Source organism: Choloepus didactylus, chromosome 6 (assembly GCF_015220235.1).
Source record: "Choloepus didactylus isolate mChoDid1 chromosome 6, mChoDid1.pri, whole genome shotgun sequence".
In the NCBI taxonomy this organism is placed as follows: domain Eukaryota; kingdom Metazoa; phylum Chordata; class Mammalia; order Pilosa; family Megalonychidae; genus Choloepus; species Choloepus didactylus.
In genome coordinates this window covers 69,388,510-69,401,108 of record NC_051312.1, presented here as the reverse complement: position 1 = coordinate 69,401,108, position 12,599 = coordinate 69,388,510, and the positions used below count along the sequence as shown (strand labels likewise).

Here is a 12,599-nt window from a genome sequence, read left to right as displayed (position 1 = left end):
AATTTATGCTGTGATCTCAGGTATTCCTCCCAATCCAGGTTGGTGTACGATGTGTGGACAGTCACGGTTGTCCCCCAGCAGTTATTCCAGATTATTTACTAGTTGTTCCTGGTTGTTTATTAATTGTTCCAGGAGGACTAACTAACTTCCACTCCTCTCTATGCCACCATCTTCTTGGTTTCCAACAATTATCTTTTAAAGAAGCTAAAAATCAAGCAAAAATTATTTTTTATTTACCATTTCTGAAGTTTTTTATTCCATCTGGTATGATATTCCTTTTGCTACAGAACTTCCATTTTATGTTTTACTTTTTTTATTAGAGAAGTTGTGGGTTTACAGAAAAACAATGCATAAAATACAGCATTCCCCTATACCACCCTATTAATAACACCTTGCCTTAGTGTGGTACATTTGTAACAATTGATGATAACGCATTTTTATAACACATTTATATAATTACTAACTATTGTCTTTGTTTTACCTTAGAGTTCACTGTTTGTGTTTTATCATCCCATGAATTTTTTTAAAAACTTTTATTCTAGTAACATAAAATTTCTCCTTTTAATCATGTTCAAATATATAATTCAGTGCTGTTAGTTATAGTCACACTGTGTGCTACCATCACCACCATCCATTACCAAAACTTTTCTATCATCCCAAATAGAAACTTTGCAATTTAGGTATTCATTCCCAATACCCTATCCCTACTTTGTCCCCTGGTAACCTATAGTCTAGAGTCTGACGCTATGAGTTTGCTTAATCTAATTATTTCATATCAGTGAGATCATACAGTATTTGTCCTTTTAGGTCTGGCTTATATCATTCAACATGATGTCTTCAAGGTTCATCCATGTTGTCACATGTATCAGAAATTCATTCCTTTTTATGGCTGAATAATATTTCATTGTGTGTATATACTAGATTTTGTTTATACACTCATCAATTGATGGACATTTGGGTTGCTTCCATCTTTTGCCAATTATGAATGATGCCGCTATGATTGTCAGTATAAAAATATCTTTTCAAGTCCCTGCTTTCAGTACTTTGGGAGTATACCTAGAAGTAGGAGTGCTGGATCATATAGTGATTCTATCCTTAATTTTTTAGGAAGCTACCAAACTGTTTTCCACAGCAGCTGCACATTTTACATTCCTACCAACAATGAATGAGTATTCCTATTTCTCCACATCCTCTCCAACACTTGCAATTTTCTGGGTTTTTTAAATAGTCACCATTCTAGTGGGTATGAAATGGTATACAGAACTTTATTTTTTGTATGCATTTTTCCTGGTGACAAATTATTCCAGGTTTTGTTTTGCTGAAAAAGCCTTTATCTTTCCTTCCTTTTGAAGGGACGGTGTCACTGGGACATAGAATTTTAAATTGACAGTTTTTTTTTCTTTCAGCATTTATATTTGTGGCTTATATAGGTTCTGATGAGACATCTGTGGACATTCTTATCTTTGTTCCTGCGTATGTAATGTATCATTTGTCTTCAGCTGCCTTAAAGATTCTCTTTATATCTCTGGTTTTCAGTTATATGATTATCATGAGCATGGTTATGATTTTCTTTGTGTTTATCCTACATGTGGTTTGTTGGGCTTGTTGGATCTGCAGGTTTATAGTTTTCATTAAATTGGGGTGATTTTCAGAAATTATTGTTTCAACTATTTTTTCTGTCCCTATATCCCCAGATCTCCTTCTGGTGTTCTAATCACATGTATTTTAGACCGCTTGATGTTTTGCCATTGGTCACTGAGGCTTTATTCATTTTTTCAGTCTTTTTACTCTGTGATTCATTTGGGGTAGTTTCTATTGCTATTCTTTAATTTTATTTTTTCCTCTGCATTATTCAATCTGCTGTTAAGCTGATCTTTTAGGTTTCATTAGGTTCTTCTTCTAGTCTTCCCCTTCTGTCCTCATTATGTTCACGTTTTTCTTTTTAAATTCTCGAGCATATTTGTAATAGTTATTTAAAAAATCTTAGACTGCTAATTCTACCATCTCTGTCATTTCTGGATCTGTTTTTACTGACTGATTTTTCTCTTCATTACCAGGCTCATTGTCCTGCTTATTATTGCATATCTGAGTAACTGTTTACTGGATGATAGACTGTGAATATTACATTGTAGAGTGTCAGTATTTTGTTTCTTCATTTAAAGAATATTAGATAGGAATTAAAGACTGGCAGGCAGGCAATAAAGTAAAATGACAATCAGTTTGTTCCTTTCAAGGCTTGTTTTAAAGCTTTTGTTCAGGTGAATCTAAAACAGACTTTACTCTGGGGATAATTTATCCCTTCTACTAAAATGTAATTCTTATGTGGTCGCTACTAATGTCCTCAGTGTTTGTTCTACCCTGGCTGGGTGGAACTCGAGCATATCCCAGTCCTGTAAACGTGTTAGAGATTATTTAGTCTACGACTCTCTACATTTACTTGCCTAACCTCATAGAGTTTCACTCGATGTATGTATAGTTTACTATTGAGTAATAGACTCAAGGGAACTCCTATGCTAATTCCTAGAATTCTTTTTCTACATAGCTGCCTCCTCTCCAGTACTCTGCCCCACAGATTCCAGCTGCCCCAGCCTCCCCAAACCCTCAACTCTGTCTTTTCGACTCAGTGACTCTGCTGTGCTCTGTTGGAGTCTTTCTCTCTGCTCTGTGGTTTGGAAAGTGCCTCCAGGCAGAAAGCTGGGATGAAGGAAAGACTTATCTCCTTGGCATCTGTTTTCTCCTTTATCACAGTTCTGCTCTGCCTGTTGTCCAATGCCTGGAAACAGATGCTTCATATGTTTTGTCCAGATTTCTAGTTCTTTGTGGTAGAAGATCAATTCTAGTGTCAGTCACTCCAATATGAGCAGAATGGAACAATGCTGTAAAGTTTTTAAAACTTTGCAAATGAAAAGTGAACCACAGCTCCCAGAATAGATGGTTTCATGATGGAGACAGTAAAGGGAGAAGACTTAGAGGCAACTGTTACAACTTCTTTCTTGCCAGAAGTTTAAGAAACACATTATGTTTATAGGAGCATTTTCTCTTCAATTTCAAAATGAAATTCAATGGATGTATTAGATTTATTGGTTAGATAGTTAGAAAACCTGTTAGCTTGAGGTTATCATACTTTTATAAAATGAAAGTTAATTATTCAGTTTGGCTAATACCTCTGCCTTCTGAGGGAAAAACTGCAGTATTTTTAATTTGGATTGATGATGATGACTATGACAATGATGAGAACATTTTATTAAGCTTCTCCCATGTATCAGGCGCTGTGCTTGGCACATCACACTGATTATCTTTACTTCTTTACTCTTTGCAACAATCCTGTAAGTTAGAAATCATCATCCCCGGAAACTTAGGGAGGTAAGCTTAGTTCCCCAAGCTCACACAACTAAAAGTGCATACTCAGTGACTCAATTACTCAGTGGTAATTTAGGTCACAATCTCAGCTCACTGCTAACAATGTCTCCTCCCTTTGTTTTGCTGCTCTCTGATTCTATCTTTACCTGAGCTTTCCCATCTGGCAAATTAAAGTGGAAAACAGTTAACTCCCTCCCTAGAGAGGCTGTGCTATTACATCGACGTTTTGCATTATTTTGCTTTGAATACATTTGTAAACGTGCTCCTGAAAGCTAATATTTCCCTTATTCTTTAAAACTTAGTTTTTCCCACTTAGACGAGTAGTTGAAAATTACGGAGAGGAAAAGGCAGGCTGGAGAGAATGTTACTCCACTTGGAATTTTCCTTCCAGCATGCTCACTGCCCCTTGCCCCGCCCCGCCCTCTCCCCAAACACATATTTCTTTTCAGATATAAAGTGCCACGGCAGAGTAAAGATCAGCAAATTTCCTATCATGGAGCCCTAGCTGGTTCTGATGTTCAGTGATCAGAGTGGATTCATCCACATATTAATCATTAACTCTGCATCAGGTTGATGTGTAGAGGCAGATGTTCTTGCTGAGAGGAATAAAAGCCTCCTGCGGTCCCTAGAAGACCTTATCGCCCATGGCCTCCAGCCAGACTACAAAGAGATTCCGGTTAAAACACGCGCTTTGCTGCCTCTGCCCGTCCACCTCTCTTGTTTGTAGGTTTGCGTTTCCCCTTGACTTCTCTCTTCTGTGGGCCCTGTATTGTTGGGCCATCCCTATCTTAAACTGCCTTTCCTGGCATTTGAATCATCACTTCGATGATGTGATAATATCTGCAAGTTGGGAAAATAAAAGTGGCATTTGTTTAGCCATAATTAATGAAATATTTATGTTGCATGAGACTGTGTGATAAAACCTTAGGCTTAGAGTCCTTTTGCTTCTGATTACATTTGGGATTTTTTTTTTCTATGACCAGACATTCTGACGCCAGCTCTTTTACACTGAGCAGATGTCATGTAGTAAAAATGGGTGCCAGATGCTGTGAGCCGCAGAAGGGCGATTTGTTTAAGGGCTGGCTCCGACTTTTTTGCATTCAATTACTCTGCAGAGCGAACCTTACACAAGCATTTAGGTAACTCAGTTAACTTCAAACATGGATTTTAATAATAGATTTCATCTCTGAATGCATTCTTAGCAGCACAGCATATAAATGGTGTTTAAGGAATTGATTTCTGCATAATACCTTGTTTTTTTTTTTTAATATGAAAAGAGAGCTGCAAAGCTCTTGGCAGGGACCCAGAAATGTAATTAACGCGGAGAGCCAAATTTCCAGTTGCCCTTAGGTACTGCCTCTTCTTGCACACAGCAGGTGCAGTGAAGGGTGGGCATGGAGGAAGAGGATGGGGTTTAGAAGGGAGGAGGGAGAGGCAACTTTGCTTCATGAAAGAAAGAGAAAAGAAAGCAGTTCAGTGAGTTCTTCTGTTCCCATTTCAGGCCCCAAGCACATCCCTGTCAGAGCACAGGTGACGGAGGCTGCCTCCTCGGCTTCTTCCACTACCTCCTCCTCTGCAGATGAAGAATTTGATCCCCAGCCTTCCTTGCGGTCAAAGGTAACAACACTTGGCAAACCGAAGAGATCCTTGGCTTTAGGGGGCTTTTTACCATCCAGATTTCAGACCCAATGTGGGCTCCAGCTGCAGTGGTTTCATTAAGAGGATCATGTTTCATTGCATCTGACAGCAGCAGTTCTTTTTTACCTGGAAAGCCCCAAGAATTATCTTTTTTTTTTTTTTTTTTTTTTTTTTTTCTGAACTTACAGACGCTTGCCTTTCTCAGAGATTCAAACTGGGGAGGAAAAAAAGAGACAACTTACTTGAAACCATTTGGTGACTGCAGCTCTTAAAGTGGGTTTAATTTGTGGTCCAACAAGCAAACCATTGAAAAAATACAACAAGCAGATGCATATTTCCCCAGGGGAGGCACAGCTTCATTTAAGAAGCACTAGAGGCAGATTGCATGGAAAATGTTATGTTTATTCTAATCAGAAATATGAAATGAACCATGCAGTTGCATCTAGACACGAATACTCTGAAGATCCCTGCTGTGGAAGGGACTCGCCGTGGGCTGGCTGAAGGGATAGCAGTTCTCTTTGCTTAGTGAACGTTGATATTTCTGGAGAACACTTTCAGCAACTCTCATACTGGCAGAGTTTATAAAATACACACACAAACATTGTAACATTGTTATATGTCTGTAAATGTGTCTGTGTGTCACACATGGAGACACACATCCCATGACCAAATCCCACTGTTATTTTCCTTATCCATCGGGGCCAAAGTCTTTTCAGGGGACTAAGGAGCTGAATGACCAGAACTAAAATATTCTAGGTGGACAGAGAAGTGGTTTTACTGGGAAGCCGTGTTTATTTGTTGAATCAGCGAGGGTCTGGAGAGGAGGGGAGAGAACCACATTTATTTACTCAGACTCAACTTTTCCATATCTGACGTTACGAGCTTTGGCGTCATCTCAAATCCCTCATGGGTCCCTGCTCCTTGTGGCTCAGCCTGGAGCAAGTAGGAGGGGCCTGGGACACAAGTGACCCTGGGTGCATGTGTGTGTATGTGTGTGTGTGTGTGTGTGTGTGTGTGAGAAAGAGACAAGAGAGACAGAGACAGAGAGACAGAGGCAGAGAGACAGAGAGGGACAGAAAGGGGAAAAGAAGGGTACCTGGGGAGAGAATTTAAAAGCGGTGCCTGTGTTCAAGAAAGAATATGTATGGATTTCTAATTTCCAAGTGTGGGCATCCCTAATTAGCTCAGGACTCAACACAAATGAATTCTGTGTGTTGTGTTTATTTCTGAGGCTTCCTTACTGCCCTTCTCATTCCCTAGTGGATGATCCTGAATTAATTCTGTACTCAGATGAGACAGGGGCCCCAGCATTAGCCATTCGAACACTTATGGAAAATGAAAGTGGCCCAAACACTTCGAAATAGCAAAACTGTGATATCCAGGGCCAGCCTTGCAAATAGCTCCTTGTCCTCCTGCTGGCCCAGAACAGTCGGTCATCACTTCAGCATGCCAGGTGGAGAGGAAAGCCCACAGCACCTAGCTTCTGAGGTGACCCGCTCTTGCAGGAAGGGAAGCTGGCAAAAGGATGGCTTTTTTATGACTTCCCAAGGACGCACACTGAAGGAATGAGGAGAGTTCTTTCTCTTCTGTTTTGTCTCTTCTGCCCCATGCAGGGGTGTCCCCAGCTACCTGGCACAGAGCCCACGTCAGCCCAAATGAGCCTTTCACCGGCAAACTGGAGGCAAGATACATCCTCTTTCCCTCTTCCTTTGCTTAGGCCTCCCACCAGTGCTCACCTCCCAAACTGATGCCTGAGTCTCTGAGCCCGAGACCTGGAGAGATGTGGCAGGTTGTCCTTGGGTCTGCAGATTTCTCCCTTATTTTATCTTTTTCTTCCTTAGTCCTTTGCCTCTTCCTTCCCATGTCATCGTCATCATAATTGGGGAAATAAGAACTGTGCTTGACACATCAGTAAGGAAAATGTATGAGGGTTTGTTAAATAAATCATCTTTCTTTTCTTTGTCCCTATCTTTTAGCAAAAGGCAGTCAACAACATTCTTTCCTGCTGTGGGTTCTGTTGCTGACTCTTGCTAAAGTAGCTGGGGTTTGACAGCTCTGCTGCTGGGAATTGCCAAGGCCGCATAATGCTGTCAAGGCATACTCCCCTTGAAATTGTTTTAAATGGTCTTCATCTGGGGGAAAGCTGACATTCCTTTTCTGTATTTCTTCCCAATTCCCATTGTAGAGCAGGGGTCTTTGGTGGCCGGCACTGCGTTTGGTATAAGGAAAGGCAGTATAGACTGGATGAAAATGTGCATCCTGGAGTGAGTCTACCTGGGTTTAAATCCTGATTTGACCACTTACTAGCTGTGTCATCTTGGGCAAGTTATTTCACCTCTCTGAGTTTTGACTTCCTTATCCATAAAATGAGTGTAATTTGAGGGACATATGAGATTATACATGTGAAATAATTAGTTCAGTATGTGACATATTATGCTTGATAAATGCTGGGATTTATTATGTAGGCTAGTATACTGTAAGTTCAATAGATATTTGTTAAATAAATGACTGACTCTTCATATAGATTGTCTAACTCTATATGAAGTTAGACAATCTCTGGACAACAACTACCACTGATTTCCCCTTCCTAGATCCTTTCAGAAAGGCCCCGGTTGCCTAATGGCAGAGTTCCCCTACCCAAAAGACTGAGAACCTCCATTCAGGGAGGTTGACAGCCAATTTGGAAGTCATCCCTAGAGACAGAGATGATATGATATGGAATAAGCATGGTTTCTGACAGCCAAAATTTCCCTCCAAGGATGAGGGAAATCCTTAGGATTCTAGATTCAAGGAGAATTCTAGAAAAAAAGTTTCCCATTGAGATTAATGTCTTCACTGATGATCTGCAGAGGCTCTAAAGCCTCAAAGCTGAGTGTTCTCCTAAGGAGCGTGATGCTTTCTCTACCATATCCATGGCATGTGTGACAGAGTGACAGGGATCCACAGGGCCCTGGAAACGCCTGGTGCCTCTTGTGCACAATCTCTGACCTCTGTTGTGAACCTAGATTCCTCTGGCAGTATCTGGGGTCAGGCCTGCTGGGTCTCTATTCCCCATGTGTAGACTTTAATAGATAAATATTTGATTCTCTGAATTCAATAGCCACTGTTACTGTATGCCCAGGCACCAAACTAGCTATAACAAAATTTTAATTCCATATTTGCTTCTGTTGATATTAAAAAGAAATCTCTAGCATGCTCTGATCCTCTGATCCTCATCCTAATTTGTAGGGAGCTGTTGTGGGTGCTCAGAGAAGGCAAACTCATAGTAAAGCTAGCTGATTTGAATGTTCATTTTATATATAAGGGATGTGAGCATGTATATTATATACAACCCTACCTACAACACACATACATATATGGAGGGAAAAGAATAGATTTTGTTTTGAAAATGTTAGTAACATTTTTAAAACAAAATAATTGTTTTAAAAATATTAGTAACAATGCTAATATTTATTGAGTATTTATTCCAAGTCTTTTGCAAGAATTCTGCAAAGGGCTGGACCTGCATTGTCTCATTTAATCCTTATTTCATCCCTACAAGGTAGGCATTAAATTATCCTCATTGCTCCAAAGAGGACACTGAAGTTCAGAGAGTCGCATGACATGCCAAAACTCACACAGCTCAGCCAAGCCGTGGTGCTCAAACCATGACTCCCTGCTGCTTTTCCTATCAGTCGTGGCTCCTCAACTTTCCAGTATGTTGAACTGGACACACCACTACTTCTCCTTTCTCTGGTGCCCAAAGCCTGGAAGTGACACATAAGGATCCAGATATCTAGTTCATGTGCATCAATTTTGGATTTTTTTTTTTTTAACTAGCCAGGTACACACAAAACATTAACACTGAATGTATACAGGTAAAATGCAGTAGGGAAGGGAAGCGTTCATATGCCTACCTCAAGCCAGGAAACACTTTCATTTGAATTATTTAGATTCATTCCTCTGTTTCCAGGTTTAATTAAGCAATGTAGACCAAACCTTATGGACTGTTTAAGTTAACTAGTTTCCAGGTAGAGTACTGTGTGTGTGTGTGTGTGTGTGTGTGTGTGTGTGTGTGTGTACTGTCCCTGGGCCTCATGGTAGCACCCATGTAGAATATAATTCAGGTATTATTCCTTCCCTCAACTGAACCAAGTCAATGCTCTATAAAGCCACTCCAATGTACACATCTACATACACCCCTGCACACACAAACACACATATACCAGCATCCCAATACAATACTTACTAGCCACGTGCAGCTATTTAGATCAATTAAAATTAAATGAAATTTAAAGTTCAGTTTCTTATTCACATTAGCTGCATTTCAAGTGCCCAGTAGGCCTACGTGGCTAGTGGCTACTGTGTTTTAAACAGAACAGATATTCCATATTTTGGACAAAACTGAACATTTCCATCATTGCAGAAAGTTCTATTGGACAGCACTGCTCTAGAAGCTAAGCAGTGACTAGGAATCACTGGCTGGAAAAAAGCAGGAAGCCATGGAAGTATTTTGTAAATTTCAACTCCATTTTTATCAGACACATTTTTTCTTTTTTTTCTCTTCTGTTGGTTTTCATAGGAGAGGAAGATACTTAAAAGAAGAAGGAAGCTGGAAAAAGCAACAAAGCAACTGATTAAGCAAGAAGAATTGAAAAGACTTCACAAAGCTCAGGTCAGAAAACAAACTTGAGACCAGGCCTGGGGTCTGGGACCCTGGGAATCTAACTCTGAAAGCACTTTGGAAGTTTGTGTACTATTGGGGGAGGCAGGCTGGGAAAAGTTCAGTCTGTCTTGTCTGATGGCCTCCGCTCACCCTGTGGTGGGGCTCTGGGCCTGGAGAGCCACTGCACCTGCAGACGTGTCCTGCAAAGAGAGGCTGGAATGAAAAGCTAACACAGTGGCCTTGGGAATCATCCTGAGACTGAGTGCTGCAGAGCAATGACCTTGGTTTTGTCCTCCATGAGGACACAAACCTTCCACCAACTTTCTGACAGTGCCTTTGCATATCTGACAAGTATCGGAACTGTCTTCATGATTAATTGAAATCACAAGTATCCAGGATTCTAATATAGATTTCCTATATGATTATTTACTCCCAAAAGTTCAGCCTAAGTTGATCTGCCCACCTCTGTCATGGACAGGCAAAATGAAGAGGAGAGTTGAGGATGTTTTCCAACTCCCTGAGGACCTCAGACCTAGTCTTGAAGAACAGTTGGGTTTTGAGACCTAAGGACTTAGAATGACTGCTCATATTAATCCAGTGTGTACTCTTACATCACTCTCTCCAGTTAGTCCCTTTATCTGGCCAGGTAATCCTGTAAATTAGTCTTGACAAGAAGGACATCAGTTAATCCAGCCTCCTTTCCCCTGCATAGTAACTGACTCAGCAGCTGCCCCTTTCACCTAGTGGAAGGGGAAATTCCCATGAACTCACCTCTGTCCACTCTCAATTTCCTAAAACAGATCTCCTTGAAACATTTCAGCTTTTCCTTCTGAGAACAAGTCTTCATGACATGAATTGGCAAACTCAGCAATTTCCCCTCCATATTTTTCAGCCCAGATGAAAGGAGGTGATAAGAGAAGAATAACAATGGCCTTGAGTTCCCATCTGCTAACACTGGTAGCGACCTGTTAATCTTTGATTTTCATACCTGTTTTCTAAAGAATGATCATGTAGCCGTAACTTCACAGTAATCAGTAATAAAATAGTTAAAATTTTCCCTTCTTTAGCAATTCTGCACCATGACAGCAAGAGACAGATTTATAAAGATACAATTTTCTTTATAAGAGAGACAGAAAGGAAGAGGCCATGAAATTAGAAGTAATTTTAGACAGAATTCCTGTCTATTTCAGATTTCCTGTTTAGAGCTTAAAAGCCCTTAGCTAGGATAGGAAGAATCGGGGCTGCCCACACCCAGCTCCTACGTGGGTCTCTTCCCCAGGTTGGAGGTGCTTCTGCTCTCATACCCCTGAATCCAGGGAGACTTAGAAAGATGTGGAGTTAAGGAGAGGGGTGAGACAGAGATGGAGAAAGGTAAAGGAGGAAGCATGCATGCATTTTGCCTGCCCAAACAGCTGGTAGTCCCTCTAATATACCTGTTCTGCCAGGTGTGAAATCTCTTCTGCCAAAAGACTTACATGCCTCTAGGCAGCATGGTGTTGGAAAGCAGAAAGAAATTGATGGAGCTGCGCAAAATTTACATAGGAAAGCCTTTTCCCCCAATTTTCTTTCCTAACATACATAAGAGAGAAACAGTTAGTATGGAAAATAAACATATAAATGCAAACCAGTCATGGCCCCAAACCTTAATAGATGCCTTTGGTGAGTGTAATGCTGGTGTGAGGCTGTCCCTTATTAGCTTCTAATAACTAAGCCACAGAACCCTTCCACAGTAAAAGAGCCCTGGGCACCAGCTCAGTTGGGCAATGAAAGAATAGGTAGAGTCTGCAGCTGTGCATGGGAGCAGGACAATTCCAGAAAGGAACACCAAGCCCCAGGAGGTGGCCCCAGATGTCCTGCCCAGACCATCTTCTTGGGAGCCATTGGCTGGTGGGAACATGCTCTGGGTTTGCCCCTGGAGCCCTTGCCCCATCTGAGTAGTGGCTACTGCTCTGTCATTATGCCATGACCATCATCAAGGGCTGTGGCCTTCAAGGAATCTAGGAGCCATTAGGGATAAAAACCATGAGGAGCACTCACCCAGCCTAAGAGCCTCCACCCTAGAGCACTTCTGTGTCATGGGTCTTGTCAAGGGGACTCTTTTAATGTCTACTTGCGGACAGAATGAACATGCCCACAGATTCCTTGTTTTATATTTTTGTACTAAAGAAGGGAAGTGTCAAGATCTGGCTTTGGGGGAAATTCAGAGGTGATTGCCCAGTTAATCAAAGAGGCAAAACCACAGAGGAGAGGGCCTTTCCCTTTCGGTGAGGCCGACTCGGCCCCCGGCGTGGCCCTGACATGTGACGCTGGCTTTGCAGGCCATCCAGAGGCAGCTGGAGGAGGTGGAGGAGTGGCAGAGGGCTTACGAGATCCAGGGCGTGAAGCTGGAGAAAGCACTGAGAGGAGAAGCAGGTAAGGTATCTGAGCGGATCTGGAACGTGGGCTTGGGTCTGAACCGGGGGTATAAGAGTGTCGCTGCTCTAACCATCTGGGCAAAACAGTGAGACCTTGACACTGGCTGGGGCACTGTCATCAGGAACAGGTGGTGCTAAATTCACAACTGCTTCAGACTTTAAAAATCAAACTGGTGGTCCAATTTGATATTTCCATGGATGTTGGTTGGCCTGTGGGCCTCGTCACTGAGTTTCTGATCTGCCCAGCCTCTCTTCTGCTAGTGTGAAGGTTCTTTGCAATTCAGGGGTTGAGATAAATTCAGTAGAGGTAATTGGGTGTGCAAGCAATGTTGATAGTGATTCAAAGCCCAGATATAGAGGTAAAGTCCTGGTTTCTCCCTTTTCTAGCTGTATGACCGTGGGTTAGTCAAGTTATAAGTATTCTCATTTAAAAAGAGGATAATAGTGCTGATAGAGCTGACAAGAGGATTAAAGAAGAAGAAATATGTGTACATAATGCTTAAATTAGTATCTTGACTGGCACAAGGTAAAGCAATAATGGT

At 41.4% G+C, this 12,599-nt stretch overlaps 1 protein-coding gene across 1 annotated transcript in view; it reads left to right on the top strand.

The window, feature by feature from the left end:
• The window catches only part of MICALCL (MICAL C-terminal like), an 89,545-nt gene that overhangs the window by 48,018 nt on the left and 28,928 nt on the right, over window positions 1-12,599 (top strand). The window contains exons 7-9 of the mRNA XM_037841830.1: window positions 4,862-4,977; window positions 9,560-9,652; window positions 11,962-12,055. Coding sequence (XP_037697758.1) covers window positions 4,862-4,977; window positions 9,560-9,652; window positions 11,962-12,055 — 303 coding nt within the window. The remainder of the gene's footprint in view (window positions 1-4,861; window positions 4,978-9,559; window positions 9,653-11,961; window positions 12,056-12,599) is intronic.